The 22,715-nt window shown below is 45.5% G+C and overlaps 1 protein-coding gene and 1 long non-coding RNA gene across 12 annotated transcripts in view; one reads left to right on the plus strand and one right to left on the minus strand.

The window, feature by feature from the left end:
* Nucleotides 1–437: 437 nt before the first annotated feature.
* UBE4B (ubiquitination factor E4B) overlaps nucleotides 438–22,715 on the minus strand; it is a 70,513-nt gene continuing 48,235 nt past the window's right edge. For all 11 annotated transcript variants that reach the window (XM_083628459.1, XM_083628468.1, XM_083628464.1 and 8 more), the window contains 14 exons: nucleotides 21,221–21,334; nucleotides 18,978–19,176; nucleotides 17,552–17,690; nucleotides 15,658–15,757; nucleotides 14,752–14,879; nucleotides 13,872–13,970; nucleotides 13,098–13,333; nucleotides 12,652–12,778; nucleotides 11,858–12,002; nucleotides 10,506–10,640; nucleotides 8,985–9,176; nucleotides 6,073–6,247; nucleotides 5,478–5,624; nucleotides 438–1,863 (listed from right to left, as the gene is read on the minus strand). In XM_083628459.1, the coding sequence (XP_083484585.1) occupies nucleotides 1,802–1,863; nucleotides 5,478–5,624; nucleotides 6,073–6,247; nucleotides 8,985–9,176; nucleotides 10,506–10,640; nucleotides 11,858–12,002; nucleotides 12,652–12,778; nucleotides 13,098–13,333; nucleotides 13,872–13,970; nucleotides 14,752–14,879; nucleotides 15,658–15,757; nucleotides 17,552–17,690; nucleotides 18,978–19,176; nucleotides 21,221–21,334 (1,998 nt within the window). In that variant the 3' untranslated portion in view covers nucleotides 438–1,801. The remainder of the gene's footprint in view (nucleotides 1,864–5,477; nucleotides 5,625–6,072; nucleotides 6,248–8,984; nucleotides 9,177–10,505; nucleotides 10,641–11,857; nucleotides 12,003–12,651; nucleotides 12,779–13,097; nucleotides 13,334–13,871; nucleotides 13,971–14,751; nucleotides 14,880–15,657; nucleotides 15,758–17,551; nucleotides 17,691–18,977; nucleotides 19,177–21,220; nucleotides 21,335–22,715) is intronic.
* On the plus strand, nucleotides 4,696–5,313 carry LOC310769594. The gene is made up of 2 exons (XR_014551716.1): nucleotides 4,696–4,824; nucleotides 4,860–5,313. It is a non-coding gene; the product is annotated as an uncharacterized lncRNA (long non-coding RNA).

A 22,715-nucleotide genomic window follows, 5' to 3' on the forward strand; every position in this document is an offset into this window, starting at 1 on the left:
CTGTGTTTTAGTGTCAGAATCCACCCTGGGACCTTAGAATGAAGGGCAAGTAATAAATAAAGAAGAAATATTATATAGTCATACCTTGGTTTTCAGACAGCTTAGTTCTCAAACGTTTTGGCTCCCGAACGCCGCAAACCCAGAAGCGACTGTTCCGGTTTGTGAACTATTTTTGGAAGGCGAATGTCCTACGGGGCTTCCGTGGCTTCCAATTGGCTACAGGAGCTTCCTGCAGCCAATCAGAAGCCGCACCTTGGTTTCCGAACGTTTTGGATGTCGAATGGAAGGGATTCCGGAACGGATTCCATTCGACTTCCAAGGTACGACTGAACTAAATTCAAACAAGCACATTTCCAACTCTTGATTCAGCAGCCCACAAAACCACCCGCCTGCAGCATGCACACAACATATGTGAAGGAGACATACACACTGAAGGGTTATTGTGAATGTGTATCACCATTTATTGTAGTTCAAGAATCAGGAACTGAACAGAGGACACTGTCAGCAAAAAGAAAAAGAAAAAGAAAAAAAGAAAACATTTCTTTTCAGGCTTTTTTTTTTAAACACTGTGGTTTCAAATCCTTTTTAAAAAGGAAATTCAAGTATCTTTAAGCAGGGGGCAGTCATACAAAAATGTTTCGTCTTTTTTATATAGTTTCTGTGTTTTTCTTAAAAAAAAAGCAAGTCTACATTTTTTTCTGCACCCTTTTTTTTTTTTTGCTTTGGTAAGGCCAAGCCATGGATACAAAACTGGTACGCAACATAAAAATGGATATTCCTGCCTTCACTGGTAGGTGCTGAGACTTAAAATGATCTGCCCCACATGGGAGACAAGCTCTTAAAAGACTCAGAATCATCATCATTTAGCTTATTAGATCTCTGGCTTTAAAAACAACAAAAAAAACCCTAAAGCGTTTAAGCGTCTCCCAAAAGACAAAAATCCAATGTGCAAAAAGAAAAGAAAAGAAAAGAAAAAGGCAGGGGCAGTGGGGGAGAGAAAAAAGGAAATCTGCCATTGTGGATTACTCTTTTCATGTATGGCTGACCAAATAAAAATAAATGAATATGTGTAATAGAAAAATATGATTCCCTCCCCAAGATTAACACTTGTTGCAGGCACACTTATCTTTTCAAGATTATGTTCTCTTGGGGCTAGAGAAGGATTATTATTTTTTTTAATATACAGGGAACATTTGCTTCACATTACAGAAAAAAACCGGAGAGCGTAGTGTAGGAAAAGTTAACAGGGAAGAAAAGAAAATGTGTATGTGTGATGGGGGTCACTTTAGCAGCAAAATGTTCAAGGTTTCAACCACAATCAAATTAACGGAGACCTGGCAATATTTTTAAAACAAAAACAACACAACATGTTGAGGGTTTTGCTTCCCTGATCCACATGTCTTCCAGGTTTTTTTTTTATTTTAAAAAAAGGAATTCAAGCTGTATAAACCCCAATTATGAGATGTCAGAGGATTTTTGCCTCATAACAAGAGCCAGCTTCCTAAACTTATCCCCCACAACGTTATCGACCGGCGTGTTTGATCACTTAAATATATGTACAAGAATTAAGCTGCTTTTTAATTTTTTTGTTGTTCCTTCTCTTCATCCACATGCTTTTATGTCGTTTTGCAGCAGGAGGAGCAGCAGCAGCAGCAGCAGCAGCAACAGGCACTGTGTGAGCTCCAGCCCAGCCAGCTTCCACTTCCAAAAGAATCAGCACATTCCCCCACGCCTCAATCCCCTTCGTCCTGCTCTTCACAGTTGACCTTGGCATGTGTGCTGCCAGGCAGGAGGAGGGTCCTCAATGGTCAGTGTTCTGTTTGTCTCTCATCCAGGCTTGGATTTGCTCTTTGAGCTCTGGCACTGAGTAGGGGGAGTAAAGAGGGAGAAGGAAAGTTAAACACAAAATACCTCACCGTAACAAAGCTCAGTGGTTGAGCATCTGCTTTGTGTGCAGGAGGTCCTGTCTCTAATCTCCAGGTTGGGCTGGGAATATTCCCTGCCCGAAACCCTGGAAAGCCACTGCCAGTCAGTGCAGGAACAATGCTAAGCTTGATGGTGTGACTCAGTATAAGGCAGCTACTCATGTCCACTCAGAGCACATGGAACAACGAACCACAAATATTTTAAAACATCAGAGAAGCATTCATGTGCAAAGTCCTCCTAAAATGAAACGGGACAGTGCCTGTCTGACTTCTAGTGGGAGCGAGTTCCACAAAAACAGCTCCTCAACACTGAAGACATAATAATAATAATAATAATAATAATAATAATAATAATAAATAATTTATTATTTATACCCCGCCCATCTGGCTGAGTTTCTCCAGCCACTCTGGGCAGCTCCCAATCAAGTATTAAAAACAATGCAGCATTAAATGTTAAAAGCTTCCCTGAACAGGGCTGCCTTCAGATGTCTTTTAGAGATAGGATAGCTACTTATTTCCTTCACATCTGAAGGGAGGGTGTTCCACAGGGTGGGCGTCATTACCGAGAAGGCCCTCTGCCTGGTTCCCTGTAACCTCACTTCTCGCAATGAGGGAACCGCCAGAAGGCCCTCGTCGCTGGATCTCAATGTCCGGGCTGAACGATGGGGGTGGAGGCGCTCCTTCAGGTATACAGGACCAAGGCCATTTAGGGCTTTAAAGGTCAGCACCAACACTTTGAATTGTGCTCGGAAACGTACTGGGAGCCAATGCAGCTCTCTCAGAACCAGTGTTATGTGGTCCCGGCGGCCACTCCCAGTCACCAGTCTAGCTGCCGCATTCTGGATTAATTTCCAGATTTCCATGATTTCTTGTTGGTGCGAGTTAATAATAATAATAATAATAATAAATTTTATTTATATCCCGCCCTCCCCAGCCGAAGCCGGGCTCAGGGCGGCTAACAACACTAAAACAGTGCAACATTATAAAAACATTATAAAAATTAATTAAAATAAAAATTGATGGCAACCATAAACTAAAGTTTTGTAAAGATTGCCAAAGGAGGGAGTCAGGCTGTGCCCTGACCAAAGGCCTGGTGGAACAGCTCTGTCTTGCAGGCCCTGCGGAAAGATGTCAAGTCCTGCAGGGCCCTTGTCTCTTGCGACAGAGCGTTCCACCAGGTTGGAGCCGCAGCCGAAAAAGCTCTGGCTCTAGTTGAGGCCAGCCTAACCTCTCTGTGGCCTGGGACCTTCAAGATGTTTTTATTTGAAGACCGTAAGTTCCTCTGTGGGGCATACCAGGAGAGGCGGTCCCGTAGGTACGAGGGTCCTAGGCCGTATAGGGCTTTGAAGGTTAAAACCAGCACCTTAAACCTGATCCTGTACTCCACCGGGAGCCAGTGCAGCTGGTATAGCACCATGTGATCTCGCAGCAAAGACCCCGTAAGGAGTCTCGCCACGGCATTCTGCACCCGCTGGAGTTTCTGGGTCAGTCTCAAGGGCAGCCCCACGTAGAGCGAGTTACAATAATCCAGTCTGGAGGTGACCGTCGCGTGGATCACAGTGGCTAGGTCAGGGCGAGAGAGGTAAGGAGCCAACTGCTTGGCTTGGCGGAGATGAAAAAATGCCGCCTTTGTTATAGCTGCAATCTGCGCCTCCATGGAGAGGGAGGTATCGAAGGTTACACCCAAACTCTTAAGGGACGGTGCTGGCACTAATTGCACCCCCGCAAGAGATGGGAGTTGCCCCCTCAATCTCATATCGTCCCATCCCAGCCAGAGGACCTCTGTCTTCGAAGGATTTAACTTCAACCGGCTCCCACGTAACCATCCAGCCACAGCTTCCAAGCATCTGATCAGTGTGTCTGCGGCCAAGTCAGGATGGCCATCCATCAACAGATAGAGTTGGGTGTCATCAGCATACTGATGGCAGCCCAGCCCAAAACTCCGGACAAGCTGGGCGAGGGGGCACATAAAGATGTTAAAAAGCATTGGGGAGAGTATCGCACCCTGGGGCACTCCACACACCAAGGAGTGGCGGGATGACAATTCCCCCCCCCCCCCAAGCGCCACCCTCTGTCCCCGACCAGAGAGAAACGAGCGCAGCCATTGAAGGACTGTGCCCTGGATCCCCATGTCGGCAAGGCGGTGGTCCAGGAGTTCGTGATCGATCATGTCGGCTGCTGACAGGTCTAAAAGAATCAGCAGCCCCGACCCGCCTCGATCCAGCTGCCTGCGGAGATCATCTGTTAGGGCGACCAGAGCCGTCTCGGTCCCATGACCAGCGCGGAAGCCAGACTGGAATGGATCCAGAGCCAATGTTTCATCCAGAAACCTACCAAGCTGTTCCGCAACCGCTCTCTCAATCACCTTACCCAGGAATGGAAGATTCGAAAACGGGCGGTAATTGGATAGATCTAAGGGATCTAATGATGTTTTCTTTAAGAGCGGGCGCACCACTGCCTCCTTCAGTTCCCCTGGGAATGTCCCGGTGCCAAGGGACAAATTGATGATATCCCCCAGGGGGGCCCGCACCTCGTCTGGACACGCTCTAATCAGCCAGGACGGGCACGGGTCGAGAGGACAAGTGGTGGGCTTTCCAGCTCAGAGGAGTCTGTCCACATCAGCTGGGGATATCCGGTCAAAGTGGTCCAATACTGGACCCGAGGACAGTCGAGGGGCCTCCAGTTCCTTTATTGCATCCAAATTGGCAGGGAGGTCGTGGCGGAGCAACAGGACCTTCTCCGCAAAAAAGCTCGCAAATGTCTCACAGCTGTTGTGCTTTTGGTCCATGGAGGACCACAAATAGTGCTCTCCCCCAAAGATGAACTCAGTGATTGACTTGTATTGGGCAAGAAGGTCCTTAAAGTACCCTGGGCCTAAGTAATTTGGGGACTTTATACAGTAGCACAAGAAACGTGAATCTGGCACAGTATCAGATAGGAAGCCAGTGCAGACTTTAAGGGGAGGGCTGGGCACATTAATGGAAGAGCAGAGGTGCATCAATGACTGCCAGCCATGACAGGCTGAGTTGGCCATACTGCACTATATGGCCCAAGCAACATTCTTATGCAGGTGACATATCAGCAGATGAGGAAATTCAGTCCCTCAAGACAACAGCAGAAGCATAGAGCAAGGGTGATCCTTCAGATGTTGCCAGACTACAATTTCATGGTTGCCATGGACAGTATCTTTCAGCTATCAGAGCCTCCATCTGTAGAGATTGCAGAGTTTCGCAGAGGGATCCCTCCCTGCTTAAAAAGCAGACAACCTTCTGCTGAATTTGTTTCATTTGGGGCCGTTTTGTGTGTGATGGTTTTGTTTTTGTAACTGTGGATTTTTATTGCTGAAAGCTTATAATATAAATAAATATAAGTGAACATCTTGACAAAATATTTTGGGGTGTCAGATTGCTCTACTACAGGCCAATTTCCAAGAGAAGGTTGTTGGTTTTTTTTGCTTATTTATTGTATAAAAGTATTAGTCTGGAAAAAAAAATCACCAGCTATCAGCTCCCTTACTCTATTCTGCTTAGGTCACAACACAGGTTTCTCTACCTGGTTCCAGCATGTTTTCCGTTAGTGTTTGCCGATTGAATGGATCTGTGGAGGAATTCAAAAGGTGCCGGAGGATGATAGATCTATCCATGATGGTCCCAGATGGCAACCTGACAGGGTCGCTCATCAATGTATCCATGAGTGGATCTGGAAGGAAAGGTTTAAGATCATCAAAACTTTAAACTTCAGACTCACTTGCAAACATTCCCAGAGAACTGAAGGCTAGAGAGGTGTTTTTCTTAAGAACAACCTCACACTGACAGAGGTATCATTGGTGCACTTTGATTGCATCTATACAATTTTCTAAAAAGGAAGAAAAAGAAAAAAGCATCTGGAAAAAGCTAAACCGGCTTGCTCTTCTACACAAGTTCAGCATAAAATTTATTTATTTCTTAAGGGTTGCATCCAATTAAGTCACATTCAGAGCAGACTCATTGAAATTAACCAGAGTTAGTCATGGCCACTACCTTCAATGGGTCTACTCTAAGTAGAAGTAGCATTGGAAACAATCCTAAAATGTTAGCCCCTCTTTCGATTTTAGCCCCACTGATGATTCCTGGGTGAAGCTGCACTATCTCCACAAAAATCTACTTGCCTCTAAACTCGTCAGGAGCGTCACTGTAGTCAATTTCAGCTCGGGCATTCTTGGCAACGATTTCTTCCACCTTTTCGGCTAGCAGCTTGAATTTTTCTATTGCTATTGTCGACTTGATTCCAGCTTTCCTCATCTTTGAAATGACCTCCTCAAATAGCTCCTTGCTGTAGGACCTCTGCAAAGACAGAAAGCACCACAATGATCGCATGCGCTACCAAGACCTGCCAAAGCCATAAGCTCAGCGGCAGAGTGTTTGCTGAGCAAGCAGAAGGTCCCAGGCTCAATCCCGAGTACTCTCAGATAGGCCCTTAGCTGGAAACCTTAGAAAGCTGTTGCCAGTCTATGTAGATGCAAGGCTGATGCATGGACCAAATGGGCTGACTCTGTATACAGCAGCTTGAAGACTAAAACCTTACTGCTGTTTTAGGGGAAGGACCATCTGCTTGTATGCAGAAGGCCCCAGGAGTCAAGGGAGCCAATACTGAACTTAAAGAACCAATGGTTTGGTTCAGTATAAGGCAGCTCATCTATGTTTCTAAGCAGTTGGCTGTTCTGTGTTTAAAGCACTGCTGCAGGAACAGGGCACAGAAAGTCAGGGGGAGATAGCCAAGAGTTAAGTACTTTCCCTACAGCTTTTCACCACCTCGCAGCTGAGTGTTAGTGACACGGGGAACCTGTGCAAAATGGAATAAAACTACTTTGCAAAGCTTATTCTGCCATTCCGGGCTGTTCATTCTGGTTTAGCGTATTATGGGAAAGGCAAAGTGCACTGAAGCCGCTTCCTTCAACCCCTGGAAATTTTTTAATTCAGCTACCACCCACTCTTTCAAATATATATTCACAGGGATATGGACTAGAAATGTGGTATCTCTTTTTAAATGCAAGTTGAGATCCTGAGGAATCTGCATTCCATACTCAGAAACAACGCTGTCTTGTTCTCCTCTCCGTCCACCCCTCTCTCGACATACTTTTAGTACTAGATTGTTGTTGTTTAGTCGTTTAGTCGTGTCCAACTCTTCGTGACCCCATGGACCACAGCACGCCAGGCACTCCTGTCTTCCACTGCCTCCCGGTTTGGTCAGACTCATGTTTGTAGCTTCGAGAACACTGTCCAACCATCTCGTCCTCTGTCATCCCCTTCTCCTTGTGCCCTCCATCTTTCCCAACATCAGGGTCTTTTCCAGGGAGTCTTCTCTTCTCATGAGGTGGCCAAAGTATTGGAGCCTCAGCTTCATGATCTGTTCTTCCAGTGAGCATTCAGGCCTGATTTCCTGAAGAATGGATACGTTTGATCTTCTTGCAGTCCATGGGACTCTCAAGAATCTCCTCCAGCACCATAATTCAAAAGCATCAATTCTTCAGCGATCAGCCTTCTTTATGGTCCAGCTCTCACTTCCATAGTACTAGATACCAGGTAATTAGTACTAGATACCAGGTAATTAATGGAAATCTCTGCTGTGAAGCTTTCTTGAGGCACCTGTTTACACAATGTGGGGAGACGGGATGTGCAGCTAAACAGACTGTTTGGTCTGACACTGATGGCCATTCTGACATTCCTAAAATTAACACACGGTCCAAAGCATGAGAAAGGCTATCTGCTCCTGCAATAGATAGGTTGTGTGCACTTCCATGGGCAGCGATCAAGTGGCAGACTCTGCTGGCATGTAATCAGAAAGTCTTCTCCCTCCCTCCTCGCCATGTCAACTCCAAAAAGCCTGCAGTAAGGAGTCACAGCAAGCAAGAGCCGGCACCTGCTGGGAGCTTGCCAGTGCGATGCAGTATCACTGCAGGATGAGCAGCGCTCCGATTCCAAGGCAGTATGGTTGCCAGATAAATATCAAATCAGCCAGCGGGAGTGGGGAGGGGAAAGCAGCTGAGAGACTGTTGTAGCCAAAATATCAAACAACAAAGCCACGTGCAAGGCAACTCAGTTCTGGAGAAAGAAAGGGCACACACACACAAACACTCACTCACACACTCACTCACACTTACACTTTAGTTACTAGGGATGGAAATCAGACTTTCCCCATCAGGTAGGTGCCCTCAGACAGGGTCGCACAGCTTGCTCTGAACAAGCAGAGCATTAAAGTAGTCAACCTGTGGCGGCATGACTTAGCAACATCGGTTTGTTCTTTCCCGGGGACTTTCTTTCAAATCAGCTCCACCACATCAAGCTGCTTCAGACATCTGATACAGATTTATCTGCAGTGCAGTGATCAACACACGATGTGCCCACTCCTTCCTCGACACCAACCCAGCAGGGGAAAAAAACTCTATGCCTGTATGGCACAGTGCCCAGCACACTCTTCTGGGCTTCATAAATTGCATGGAATTTTACAAATCGAAAGAAGAATTCAGCAAATGCTTTGGGAGAATCTCAACTTCAGAGTGGAGTAATTTTCTTCAAATCACATTTTTGAGGGGGGGGGAATCCAACTGTCACAAAATAATTAAGGACTAGCAGAGCACTCACCTTTTTGCCCAAAATTCTTGCCCTTTGAATATGCTATACAGCTATTTAAATTACCAAAGTTTCCCAAAAAGGCAAGCCTGTTAGGGAAACGCCTAAAAATCTTTGCCAAGGTATTTATGTATCCTTACTAAAATATGAATGCACACGAGAGGTTAAGCAACGGCCATCCCAAATTGGAGAAAAACAAAACAAAATGGGCCAATATCCAACTGCTATGAAGATGGCAAAGGGAACTACGCAAGCCCTGGGGAACCTGTGGCCCTTTCAGCTTTTGTTGAGAGTCCAGCTCCCATCAGCTCCATCCAGTTAATGGTCAGGGGTGATGGGAGTTGTCATCCAAGAACATCTGGAGGGCCACAGCTTCCCCATCCCTAACTACCCATTTCTTCCCTAACCCTAACCTTCTGAACACCTTTCTTTCCTGGACTCCCCCACTCACCTGGTCATCAGCTATTGCTTTTGCAAAGCGAGCGCAGTCTAGCTGCAGGTAGATGTCCGTCAGTTGGTCCAAAAGCTTCTTTGGTTCAAAGCCATACTTCTCGGGGTTCTCGACTTTCAGGTCGCGGCACTTGGGGCCACACAGCTGCTGAAGGTTGAAGTTCAGCATTGCAGCCAATCGCGGCCCAAGCTCCTAGAAATGCCACAGCAGAAAGTATTATCACTGGAGAGGAATTCTTGAATCCCCATAAATGCCGGATGCTTAATAATAATAATGCATCCACAGGCATTTTGTTGGCCACTGTGAGAACAAGATGCTGGACTAGATGAGCCAATGGCCTGATCCAACAGGCTTGTCCCATGTTCTGCAACTGCCCTAATTTCCCCAATGTAGCTTTGTCCATCCCCACCATTTCCTACATCAAAACCTGTTTACTTTGTCCCAATGGGAACCAAGCCTGCTCCCTGGATTCTGTTTTTCTTATAGTGTGGCAGAAGGTTGCCAACTGCTTTCAGCAGATAGGAATCTGGATCCTCATCTCATCTACGCAACCACCGCTCCTTGCACAAGAGGCACTTTTGGATTGTACACCAGGTGGCCATTCATGTCCCCATGGCTGCTTGCCCCCTTGCAGGCACCCACCTAGTACTTTTCAGGCTGCCCCTGGCTCGATGGCAAAGGCTTCTAGCACCATGTGGACACCCCAGAGGCCACTAACACAAGGGTAGTCAATGTGGTGCCCTCCAGAATTTTTGGACTACAACTCCCATCAGCCCCAGTTGGCATGACCAATAGTCAGGGATGATAGGAATTGTAGTACAAAACCCCTCATGTTGCTTTCCTTTGCTCCAAGAAACTGTGAAGAACAAGCCTTGGTTTATTATTGTGGTTTGGAGGCAACACTGAGCCAGGGATCAAGGTTTACTTCCTCTGTAGAGGAACAAAAGGAACCCAGATAGTTTAGGTCAGGCATCCCCAAACTCAGCCCTCCAGCTGTTTTGGGACTACAGCTCCCATCATCCCTGACCACTGGTCCTGTTAGCTAGGGATGATGGGAGTTGTAGTGCCAAAAGAGCTGGAGGCCTGAATTTTGGGGATGCCTGGTTTAGGTGAACTGGACCTCTGGAGTTGTAGCCAACTGAAACTCATGGGTCTAAGTCATACCCATTCGATTCAATGGGTCTACTCTGCACAGGACTAGCACTGCATACAACCCCATATCTTAGCCACAGTGAAGAGATCTTAAAATGTTACATCTGTTTCAGGCCTTACACTCTCTAGCCCTATCCATAACCTGCAGTGGCTGAGATTCCCAAAAACTGAGAGTCTCAATGATAAGAACTTTTAAATCACAGGTGAGGCTTATGGCTGCATCCACAATAACACCGACTTTGAAGAACTCAAGCTGGCTGGGCTATGAATGAACCGCAGAGCCAGTAATGTAAGTAAAACCTGCAAATCAAGTTGCCACCTATTTTATAATTTAGGGCGCCTCATCACAAACCCCAAGTTTATACTCACAGGTCTGAGGAAAGGCTTCTGAACTTGTTTGGTGAGGATGTGGAACATATCAACTGTTTCTGTCGCCAGGGCCAGGTAAGAGCGCGACACCCTCTCATCCTGTGCCAGCTGAGACTGCCGTGCTTGTTGCTGGTCCTAGAAGAAAAGGCGCTGCAAGTCAAACTGCCTCTGCCTCAGCATCAAATAAAACAAGCAGCTGGTGTATGTTATCAAATTTCCAGCCACATCTTCCAGCACCAAGGCACTCTTGCTTCTTCTCTGCCACCCCCACCCCACCCCAAATGATCTCACTGCTCCTACCCCTAATATCACAAAGCACCAGATGCAACCAACATTCAGTTGCTATTAATTATTTTATATACTGCTTACTTGCCAAGAATGGCTTCTAAGCAGTTTACAAATATAAAATCAATAGCAAAATCCAAACAAGACACAAGTTGACAATTCAAAGTGTTAAAAACACCCACAACTTTAAAATCCAATGGAACAAGTCTGTTAAAAAACAGAACCATTAAAAGTTTAAGTTTTTTAAAAACCAAACATTAAGTTCTGGTTACAGATAGGTAGCCGTGTTGGTCTGCCATAGTCAAAACAAAAATTTTTTTCCTTCCAGTAGCACCTTAAAGACCAACTAAGTTAGTTCTTGGTATGAGCTTTCGTGTGCATGCACACTTCTTCAGATACACTGAAACAGAAGTTGCCAGATCCTTCTATATAGTGAGAAGGTGGGGCTCATCACAGCTATCTGCCAATCACCCATTCCCACCACCCTTCTGAGTAATACCCCTCCCCACCTTCTCACTATATAGAAGGATCTGGCAACTTCTGTTTCAGTGTATCTGAAGAAGTGTGCATGCACACGAAAGCTCATAACAAGAACTAACTTAGCTGGTCTTTAAGGTGCTACTGGAAGGAAATTTTTTTTTTGTTTTGATTAAGTTCTGGGGCATGCTTGCCTAAGCAGGTGCACCTTCAAGAGCCAGCAAAACACCAATACTGGTGGGGGTTATTTCAGTAGGGAGGGCATTCCACAATATGAAAAACACCAATGAAAAAGCTCACCTCCAGGAGTCAATAATAATCAGGCTATGGCAAAAATTAACAGGCTTCCATCTGTTGATATTTAATGCCCTTACGAGATAGTGGAGAAGATGCTTTTTCAGATAACCTATCCAAAGTGATGCAGGGCTTTATATTTAAGCAGCCAGGCCTTAAAACGGGCTGAGAATCCAGGTTGTTGAAGGCAGGTGCCAACCCTTCTTGTGATACACTGGGGCACTTACTGCATAGAAGGTGGGGTATACTAACTCAGAAAATGGCAGAGGAACCTCCAAAAGGAGACATTTGCTCACCCTGGGCAGCAAGTCCCAATGCTCTTTGTTTTTCATCTCCTCCTGCACTTCATGGATGCGTTTTAGGGACTCCAAACTCTCGTCCAGCAAGAACGTTGTGTCATTGATCAGCATATTGATGTAGCGAACAAATTGCTTCCCAGAGCTAGAAGAGAGAGACAGAGAGAGATGGAGAGAGACAGAAGCAGAGAGTACTAATGGAGATGGGATTCCTTGGTTCCAATATAGCAGAACGACTGAGCTGCAACCCCAGTGCTGTTACTTGGATCTGGCAGAGGTTCAAATCCCTGCTCAGCCATCTGTTACTGCTGTGCACCAGTTTCCCCGCCCACAAAATGGAAATGGAACCTACCTCACAAGACTGTTGTAAGGAACACACAAGATTTAGACTAAATGCCTTTAATACAACTATTTATCTGTAATCCTGAACTGCTACCCTGCTCTTATCCAGTGCACCGAAGTCAGATTAATTCCCCTTTGGGAACTGCCTTCCTGCACAGCATTTTAAAAATGCTCTACCCAGGGGGAGGTGCAAATACCAGACTGAAATGAGAGAGAAGGGAGGCACAGATTGACTGGCAGCACCTATCCCAACATCTCAGGCAAAGGCCTTCTATATCACCAGGTGCGTGATCTTTTTAAACTGGAGATGGTGGGGATTGGACCTGGGACCTTCCCCATGCAAAGCAGGTGATCTCTAACCCACTGAGCTATGGTCTCACCACAAAAGATGAGGGCCAGTCCAGAAACCCTTAAGACCCAGCCCCCGCCATGCTGAAAGCCTTCTAACTTACTTGAACTCTTCCATGAAGGTGCCATGGTGAGCTATATTCTGCCAGAGGCTTTTGAAGATGGTGCTGATGTGGTAGCGGATTGTAAATTTGTCATAGAACTCGCTGGTGGCTCCAGTGTGTTCGACATCTGGGGGGGGGACGGAGGGAAACCGTAAGTCAGACAATAAATCCACCACTTTGAAGTTAGAACGGAAGGGATGTACCCTCTCGCCTCCAGACTGGCCAGAAAATCAAGAGCTGCCCCTTGCCAGTATCCAAAAAGAACATCAAATCCAGGAGAAATGGCCCCAGTCATTGGCCAGAGGTCCAAGGGATACTGAACTGTATGTAAAGACGTAGAGATCCCAACTCTATAATCAGCCAGGGCGATCAATACCACTTCACATCCCAGGGCATGGCTCTGTGTTTAAAGCTGAACACAAACTGTGAGTCAGGCAGCAGCTAACCTGTATAAAACTTCATCAGCGACGGTACAAGCAACTTGGTGGAGAGAGGATGGTTCTCAATCATCTCAAAGAATTTCTGTGTCCGTGGCTGGACAGCCGGGTTCGTCATAAACATCACCTCCACCAGCTTTGCCACCAGGTAGGGGTTCCGGATGTAGTTCTGGTTGCACAGCATCACAACGAGAAACGTCACAACGTCTTGGGTGCAAGGCTCATAAAGTACCTGAGGAGAATATCTGGCAACAGGGGGTGGGGTGGGATGAAAAACGGGCAAATGAGAAAATGGTCCTGAATGGAGAAGCACAACACCAAGGTAAGAAGAAAGCTGCTGGTTCAGCCCAAAGGCCTGTCTAGTCTTGTTGCCTCAGAACATGGAAGGCTGCCTTGTAATGAGTCAGATCTTTGGTCCACTCAGCTCAATACTGTCTATGCAGACTGGCACCAGCTCTCCAGGTTTCCGGCAAGATATCTTCCTGGGCGCTTTTTGCAGATGCCAGGAAGTGCTCTAACACAGCCCTTCCCTTAAGACACAGGAACTTAGGAAGCAGCGGTATACGGGTTCAGACCATTGGGTCCATCTAGCTCAGTATTGTCTACACTGACTGGCAGTGGCTCTCTAGGGGCTACCAGGAGATACCAATGGGGATCAAACCTGGGACCTTCTACATGCTAAGCAGATGCTCCAAAGCTGAGCAAATGCCCTTCCTGCTATTTCCATACTGTGGCCAGATGCTTCTTGGAAGCCAACAAGAACAAGGTGGCAATATTACTTACTGTACAATAAAAAATAAAAATTCCGCGACATCTTCCACATAAAACTCAGGCAACGCTGCAAACACTTTCGGGACATCAGGGTTTAACGGCAGTTTTATGCTGTGAACACAGGGAGGAGAGAAAGACCATTAAGCGCCTTGGGGCAGGAATCTCTCATAAATAGCTTTCAAAACTCTGCAAAGGGTAGATAACTGGCTAAGTACGCCACCGTGAACCAAAAGCCACATACATGGAAAGCAAATTCACAGCCATATAAATACATTTTAAGGGTCATGCAAAAAAACAAGTTAAACCCTACACTCTTTTAAAACAAAGGTATATGTATGCAATTTGTATCCGATTTCCTGTAGAGGTTTTATTTTAAGAGTAAGGGAACAAATCAAACTTTCCCAACCTGGTGCCCTCCAGCTGTTTTTGGAGTACAATTCCCATCAGACCCATCAATAATGGCCTGCGATCAGGGATGATGGGAGTTGTAGCTCAGAGACATCTGGAGGGTATCAGGATGAGGAAGGGTGACAAGAGAAGGTCACATTCAACTAACTTCTTGTCACACTAAAATTAATAGACAAATTAACCATGTTTATTCATTTGACTGGGCCTACTGCAAGTAGGACTAACATTGGATACACATCATAGTGTCAGGATGAAGACTTCCTCCTCACTGACTTCAGGCTGCTTGGGAAGTGAGGTGTTTTTATAAACTTCCCCATAAAGCATTATCTAGGCTTTTCAAAGCTGGTAACTGAACAATGGCCTCACCTATAGGAGTCATTTTGGGGGCAGACACCTACTGTTAATTGGCAGGAGGTAGCTAGCGACTTGTCCAGCACAAAAAAGCACACTGGGTGAGATGAGGAGATCTCTAAATGCGACTCACTTGGGGTAGGCAGGGTCTAGGATCCGGAGCAAGAGCTGGATGACCATGCTGTAAAAATTCAGGCACCTTCTAAGGAAATTCTCATCTAGGAGGCCGGCATCTGCACAGGCTTTGCACCGCACCAATTTCTTCACAGAGAAGTTGCCAGGACCCAAAAGTTAAGCAAAAGCGTCACCCTAGAAATCAAGATTTCCCACCTACCCATGCACAAACAAAATATTGCACTCAGAACAGCAAAGCATTCAAGTTGGGAGAAGCGTACTCTGAAATAAGAAGCAGTTCAATAAATGTTTGTTTGGGCCGGATGAACTGATTATACAGGGCACAAGGACGCAAGAGCCTGGTGGATGGATCAGAGCAAAGGCTCATCTAGTCCAGCACCCTGGTCTTCACTGTGGACAACAAAGACGGGAGCCCACAAGCAAGGCAGAAGGGCAAGACTCTCTCCTGCTCTTGCCCCCATCCCCACCCCAACTGGTATGCAGAGATATGCCACTTCTGAACACAGAGGTTCTGCTTCATCATCCCTGCCTAGGCTTGCAGCAATGAATTAAATAATAATAATAATGTGTTCTGTGAAGGATTCTCATCGGCCCTGAAATCTCCTGCCTATCAACAGCATGGGATGATCCCAAGATCTAGTAGTATGAGAGAAGGAGAAAACTCTTTCCCCAAACACCGCTTTCTCCATATGATGTGTATGTTTTCTATGCCTCTATCGCGTCTCCCTCTTACGCCTGCAATCCAAGTTTACTAGCTCATCAAACCTTCACGTAGGCAATCAGCACCTAGCATACACATTCAAATCTCCGTAATCATTTGTAGTCAAGGATGCCTCCCTAAAACCCTCAAGGTGAAACTGGAGCAAGGGACCAACTGGCTTTTGCCCGACTGCAGCTTACAAACCTTGAGCTGTGTTTTGCAGCGCTTTAGCATTTCTCGATGCCGTGTGGCCAGAGGAGAATCCTTCCACTGAGTTTCATTATTCTTCAAGTCCTCCACGGTCCTGTAAAAGTAAACCAAACGAGAGGAAAAAAATAAAAATAAAAATTGAGCAATTGTGGCAAAGGCAGAGAGTGCAAAGCACCAGAGAGGAAGAGGTAAATGAAACAGGACACAAGAAACTGCCTTATATCACGTCAGGCCACTGGGCCATCTAGGTCAGTATTGTCTATGCCAATCAGCAGTGGCACTCCAGGGTTTCAGGCAGGGAACATTCCCAGCCCTCCTTGGAGATTCCACTGGGGATAGAACCTGGGACCTTCTGCATATGAAACATATGCTCCACCACTAAGCTATGAACATAGGAAGCTGCCTTATATCACGTCAGACCATTGGTGGAACGTCAGACCCTGTGGAACGCCCTCCCACCAGATGTCAAAGAGAACAATAACTACCAGACTTTTAGAAGACATCTGAAGGCAGCCCTGTTTAGGGAAGCTTTTGATGTTTGATGCATTACTGTGTTTTGATATTTTGTTGGGGGCCGCCCAGAGTGGCTGGGGAGGCCCAGCCAGATGGGCAGGGTATAAATAAATAAATAAATAAATAAATATTGGTCCATCTAGCTCAACATTGTCGACATTAACTGGTAGCAGGGTTTCAGGGAAGGAGTCTTTGCCCATTACTACTTAGAGATGCTGGTTTGTAGTTGGCTGATGAATCTTCATTTGCTTGAACTATATCTGGTATTATGTGTGAACCAAGCACTCTTAACTATGGTTTGTTTGACCACTTCACCCCAGAAGCTCATGAAACTATAGAGGCATGAGGCAAGAGCAGCTGGACAACAAGCCAAATCTTTGGCAAAACAAGCTATGGTTTGTTTGATCATCCATGGGACAAACCATGGCATAGAGTTGCATTAGAACCAAGCCGACATCCACTTCTCCCCCTACTCAGCCCCCACAACCTCCCCTCAGCTGACTGAATCGTTGGCGTACCCAGTCCTAGTTCCATCCTGATACTGTGCATGCACACTACAGTAAGCATCCTCTTGCCAAGTTATGCTAGCGATTACTCAAAGCCACCTTTAGACCTCAATGAACAATGAGGCCATTGGTGGCCTGCAGAGCTTTCTGGGAACTGGCACGGCTCTCCAAGCAGACAATGCCTGCAGAGCTTGAGATCATCGGCAGAAGACAGGCTCCCTGCTTCCCACAGCCATCTGGATCTAGCAAGCCAGCCGCATGATGAGCCCCCATCTGCATTCACAACCTTTCTGCCACACATCAGCCAGCTCAGAGCTCTGTGGGTAACAAAAAACTGAAGGGACTCAAAGAAGGCAGGAGAAACTGGCAGACCGTTATCAAAAGTGCTTGGGAGTATGGAGATCCCTTATTTATTTTATTTTTGTTTATTTAATAAAATCTTTTCACTGCTTGATCGTAAAACAAAAACAAAAACCCTCAAAGCAGTTTGCAGCAAAAATTAAGTACAGTGGTACCTCTGGATGCGAACAGGATCCGTTCCGGAGCCCCGTTTGCATCCTGAAGCAATGTAACACGTGACTGCACGTCTGCACGTGTCGCGTTTTGCCGCTTCTGCGCATGCATGTGACGTCATTTTGAGTGTCTGCGCATGCACGAGTGGCGAAACCCTGAAGTAACACGCTCCGTTACTTCCGGGTCGCGGCGGAGCACAACCTGAAAATATTCATCCCGAAGCTACTTCAACCCGAGGTATGACTGTAATGAGATTATCGGCAAAAACAAACTAAAGCATTCAGAAAGGAATTTAAATCGACAACAGGCTAAAAATCAGATATAGAAAATGTCAGCATTCTACATGTCTTCCTCACCTGTTGAGCTCCCGGATGGCCCTCAGTCGACGGATGTATCGACGGCAGCTTGGCAAGATAGACAGGTGATGGGCATGGAGGGTCAGGAAGAAGCACTCCGTTGGAAATTTCGGCTCAGAAAAGAGGGACTGATCCCTAGCTGGGGAAAGGAGAAGGAACAGGATAGAATTGAGAAGTTAGGGTGCATTCAGACATGGGAAATATTAAGCTAAGCTTTCCTGGTTATAGTACTAGAACTTCCGTCCCAGTTTTCCAATGTTCCTTTCATGCCTGTTACGTTTTGGACTGATACACTGGCATGCTGGACTAAATTCCATTCACATCAGTGGGCATGGTGTGGCACAACAACAAAAGTTGCTGGGAAACGTTGCTAAAAGGTTATGCTTTTAAAGCTAGTATCTCCCATGTCCTTAAGTTATACAGTGGTACCTCGGGTTACAGACGCTTCAGGTTACAGACTCCGCTAACCCTGAAGTAGTACCTCGGGTTAAGAACTTTGTTTCAGGATGACAACAAAAATCACGCGGTGGCAGCGGGAGGCCCCATTAGCTTAAGTGGTACCTCAGGTTAAGAACAGTTTCAGGTTAAGAACAGACCTCCAGAACGAATTAAGTTCTTAACCCGAGGTACCACTGTACAGCACCTATGTATTAACTGTGTTGATGCTGACACTGCCTGAACAGCGGACAGATATAGCTGAAACCAGTGCAGAAAGTGGTGAATGGGAGAACAGGGGAACCACCATGCAGCATGGAATATTCTCCCCATGTAGCAACATACAGAAATTGCCCAAAGCCATGCTGGGGAACCTGCGGCCCTTCAGATGTCATTGGGCCACGACACCCAGCATCTCTGACTCTTGGCAATGCTGGTTAGGGGGGGTGAGAATTGGAGTCCAGCAACATCTGGAAGGCTGAAGGTTCCACATCCTTGCAGTAAGAAATCTTATAAATGAAGTAACCACTATCTATCATGACAAATGGCCTGTCTCTCATTTGCTTTGTAAAGTTTTAGCCTCCGGTGGTGGCTCATGTCCTGGATGCAACTGTTAACTATGGGTGGGAAAAAGCATGTTTCTTCTTAAACAAGTTTCTAGACCTTAAGGCTGCAAAGCTAGATATGAAAAGTGTGCATGGGACCAACACAAGAGTGAAATCTCAATGCCAGGAGTCAAGCAAGATTTCCTGTGTTCTAGATAGCTCCGTCTATTCCACAGACTACTGGAAATTCAAATGGCCAATACATTAAAAACAATATTTAATTTCAAAGGTCTCACAACTCTATTTTCCTTAAAGCATAAGTGCTAGGTTACCTTGGAGCAGAACTTCTAAACACATAGCCCAGAATAAAACAACCCACAAATTTGTTTTTGCACATCTGCCAAGGAACAAAAAGGTGGAGACAACAGCAGCCGTCCGTAACTCACACAGCTCAACCATCCAGCTGCCAACATCCTCCATGGTAGCTTTCACTCGCGTCTCATCCGCTGGGAGTACAATGCGACACCGAGGATGGAAGATGTAGGAGGGGTCAACCGTCTCAAGCTTGATCTTCGTGCTCAGCTGCTGAAGCACCCACAGGAAGTTGAGCATAAAGCCGTCTGTAGAGACCAATCTGTCGTCTGTCTGCAAGTCCGGGAGAAAGGGAACAGAGTGCTATCTAAGAACTGGAACTTCAGGGAGGCAGCACCGTATCTGAAGCTGGGCTCGAGGGTATCTTAAGGGCAGCCTTCCCACTTGTGAACCTGTCTACATAGATCGGGGGGGGTGGAACCCTTTTAAGTCCAAGGGCCGCATTTCCTTCTGGGCAACCTTTTTAGGGGCCACATGCTACTGGTGCACAAGGCCAGAGACAAAAGTGGGTGGGGCAATTAATGCAACTGTTACCTTTGTACAGTAGGCAAGCTTCTACACACACTCACACATCTGTCTTTATCCTCCACCCAGGCAAGCAAGAGGCATTATCAGAGCTCAAGGATGCATTTGCATTCCAGACAGGCACAAGCACTCAAGGAAGATGTGAAGAACAGGTGGCAAAAGGCAGAGTTCTAAAGGCCAAACGAGAGGCCTGGAAGGCCACATGCGGCCCCTGGGCACAAGATTCCCCCACCTCTAATTTAGAGCATCGCCAGAGGGTTTGCTCAGAGTACAGCTGGCAGTGTGCCTTTGGAATTACCCTCCCCAGAACTGTTTGCCTAGCGCCTGCAGAGCTCTCAGCTACTAAGCCACAGATTTTACCTTGGCCAGGTGCCTCCTAGCTGGCCTGAAAAAAGCCACCATCTCTCCCAGCTTCATTTCCCCCCACTTGCTTATTTTATAGGCTCATATATTTACATACACTGCACAATAAACTAAGTATCTAGGCAGGGAGAATTAACACATCTATAAAGCAGCAGAAAAAGACTTGACACCTGGACAGCGATACACAATAACCCATGGACTGAGCTACACATCAGAAAAGTCCTGTGTAAGCAAAAGGTGTTTGAAAAATGCAAGTAGAAATGGGGATGGTTTACAATTAATAGGCAAGGAATTAAACAACCTAGGCTGGGACACAATATTTTATCATCACAATCATCATTATTTTATCATCATCCTGCCTGACAGGGACTCAATGTGGCTTACAGCTAAAATAGAAACAGCTAAAAACATTTTTTTTTGGGGGGGGAACCAACCATTAAAAAATAATTAAACACCAAACCCCCTATTTCTTGCAGAAGACAAATGCCATGTGGCACACTTAACAGTGCCTCTTTGGCTGAACATAAAGATCGGGCAGTTATATAATGTGCGGGGATTATACTGATTTACCTGTTGAGATGATTATAACTAGACAATGCACATGAATTGCTTACAACACTTAAAAAGCTCAAGATAAAAATATTATTCTATTCCCAGCCCCGGCTTTTATTTATGTAAATGTTCTGAAGCCACTTTTTCAGCCCTGTTTGTGCCACCCCCCCAAAAAAAAACCATGGCCCTCAAGTCTAACACTACAAGATACAATTTAGCCAGTTAGATGCGAACAGACATTACTTTTTTTATAAACAACAACAACAACAGAAGTAAAACAAAACTCAAGGAACAGCCAGCAAAAAGAAAAGAAAAGGGGAAATGGTATGTTTAAAAACTGCTGTTTCAGTTGCAATAGCTTCTGCTCAGATTTGTATGGAGTATTTAAAAGCTGCAAACTTTTTAAATTTTAAAAGCTGCAAGATTAATGGGCATGGGGCGAGGTGTAAGCAAAATTACAATTAAAATGTCATGACTTGCTGGTTATTGACAAGTCAAGGCTCCAACATTGACTGTCAAAGCAAGTAACACTCCCACCTCCCCAAAGGGAAACAAAAGTGGCTCACTAACAGGTAGCAGAGGACATCCTGGGATGTCAGGAGGGGCATAGCATAAGCAACAGAAACATGAGAGGAGGAAATCAAAGACTGCTGGCTGATATCCTTATGCAGAGCAGATGGACAAGGGCTGACAATATAAATCTGAGGACTAGAGGCTTGGTTGCAGGAAGGTCAATGCAGAGGGTGGGTGAGGGTGTTCATGGCAACAGAAGAGACAGCCAAGTTTGTGATTTCAAGTTGATCAAAGAGGGGAGAGGGACACAATAAATGTGCTAACAGGCTTTCACGACCAATCTGGATTGCAGGCACAACTTCACCTGCATCTGGGCCTTCTTCATGTTGGCGTTGACCATGGCTGCCATGTAGCTGAGAGCTGCCTCTCGGGTTTCTCCATTGAGTAACACACTATGCAGGATCTTAAACAGCTCTTGCTGAAGATTAAAAAGATTAAAAAAAAAAAGATTAACTGAGCAACTGCAGCTTTCACCAAGGAACAGCTGTGTAGCACAGCCTTGTGGCGCTCTCTGGATGCCTTGGGCTCCCATCAGCCCCAGCCAGCATGGCTAGCGGTCAGGGATGATGGGATCTGTAGTCCCAAAAACACCAGGTGGGCACAAGGCTGGTGCAGAGAAAGGTCACATTCACACCATACATTTAAAGCTATATGATACCATTTTAAACAGCTGTGGCTTCCTCCAAAAGAATTTTGGGAGCTGTAGTCTGTTAAGGGTGCTAAAGAGCTACAATTCCTACAATGGCTTAACAGTCAATGCCTCTTCACAGCGAACTCTGTGAACTGTAGCTCTGTCAGGGCAACAGGAATCTCCTAACAATTCTCAGAACCCTTAAAAAACTACAGCTCCCAGAATTCTCTTGGGGGAGGCCAAGTGGTATCATAGTGCTTTAAAAGTATGGTGTTAATGTGGCCAGGGTCTTAGCATAGTTGGAATATTCAGTTACACAGAAGCTGTAGCCTTTATTCCCCTAACACTTCTAGATTTTAAGATGACCTCGCAAGTAAGGCTTGTATCCAACTCAGAGCAGACCCATTTAAATAAATGGGCATAAGTTAGTTTTGTCCTTCAGTGGGTCTGCTCTAAGTATGGCTAGAACTGGATTCAACCCTAAACGTACAACTTTTAACTAATCAGTTAAAAGCAATTAAAAATATTTTAAGTGACTACACTTAGGCCCCTAATTAATCAGGCAACACATTTAAAAGTGCGAAGTTTTTAAAAAATAATAAATAAATATGCAGACAGCAGCAGTCATCTGAGAAGATGAATTCCCCCTTCACTCTCAGGCACAGGAAATAACACCTGTTGTAGCAGGAACCATCTAAGCACCAAAAGCGATATTCAGCAAAGTTTTACTCAGAGTCGATCCACTGAAATCAATGGACCTAACTGGGTCATGTTTATTCATTTCATTAGGTCTGCTCTGAGTCAAATGTAGCTGAATACCACTCCAAGGATTGTGACCAGCTTTTTATTATTCTACTGATTTATTTCATAAAATTTATACACCTCTTAATTTAGGTTGTGTGTTTTTTTACAAAGCAGTTTACAAAAAAAAAGTTTAAATGATAAAATCAGTGCTTTTTTTCTGGGAGGACACAGGGGTACACACACATACCCCTAAACATTTTGTGAATCTTCGTACTTTTGTCCATTTACTGTATGTATTTTTCCTGATTTGAACTATAAAATGGTGATTTTCTTGAGTCAAAAATGAGAGTACCCCTAAACATTTTTTTTAGGGGAAAAAAGCATTGGATAAAATTATCCATAAGAATTAACAACAACATTTGAA

Source organism: Podarcis filfolensis (assembly GCF_964270895.1).
Source record: "Podarcis filfolensis genome assembly, chromosome: 8".
In the NCBI taxonomy this organism is placed as follows: domain Eukaryota; kingdom Metazoa; phylum Chordata; class Lepidosauria; order Squamata; family Lacertidae; genus Podarcis; species Podarcis filfolensis.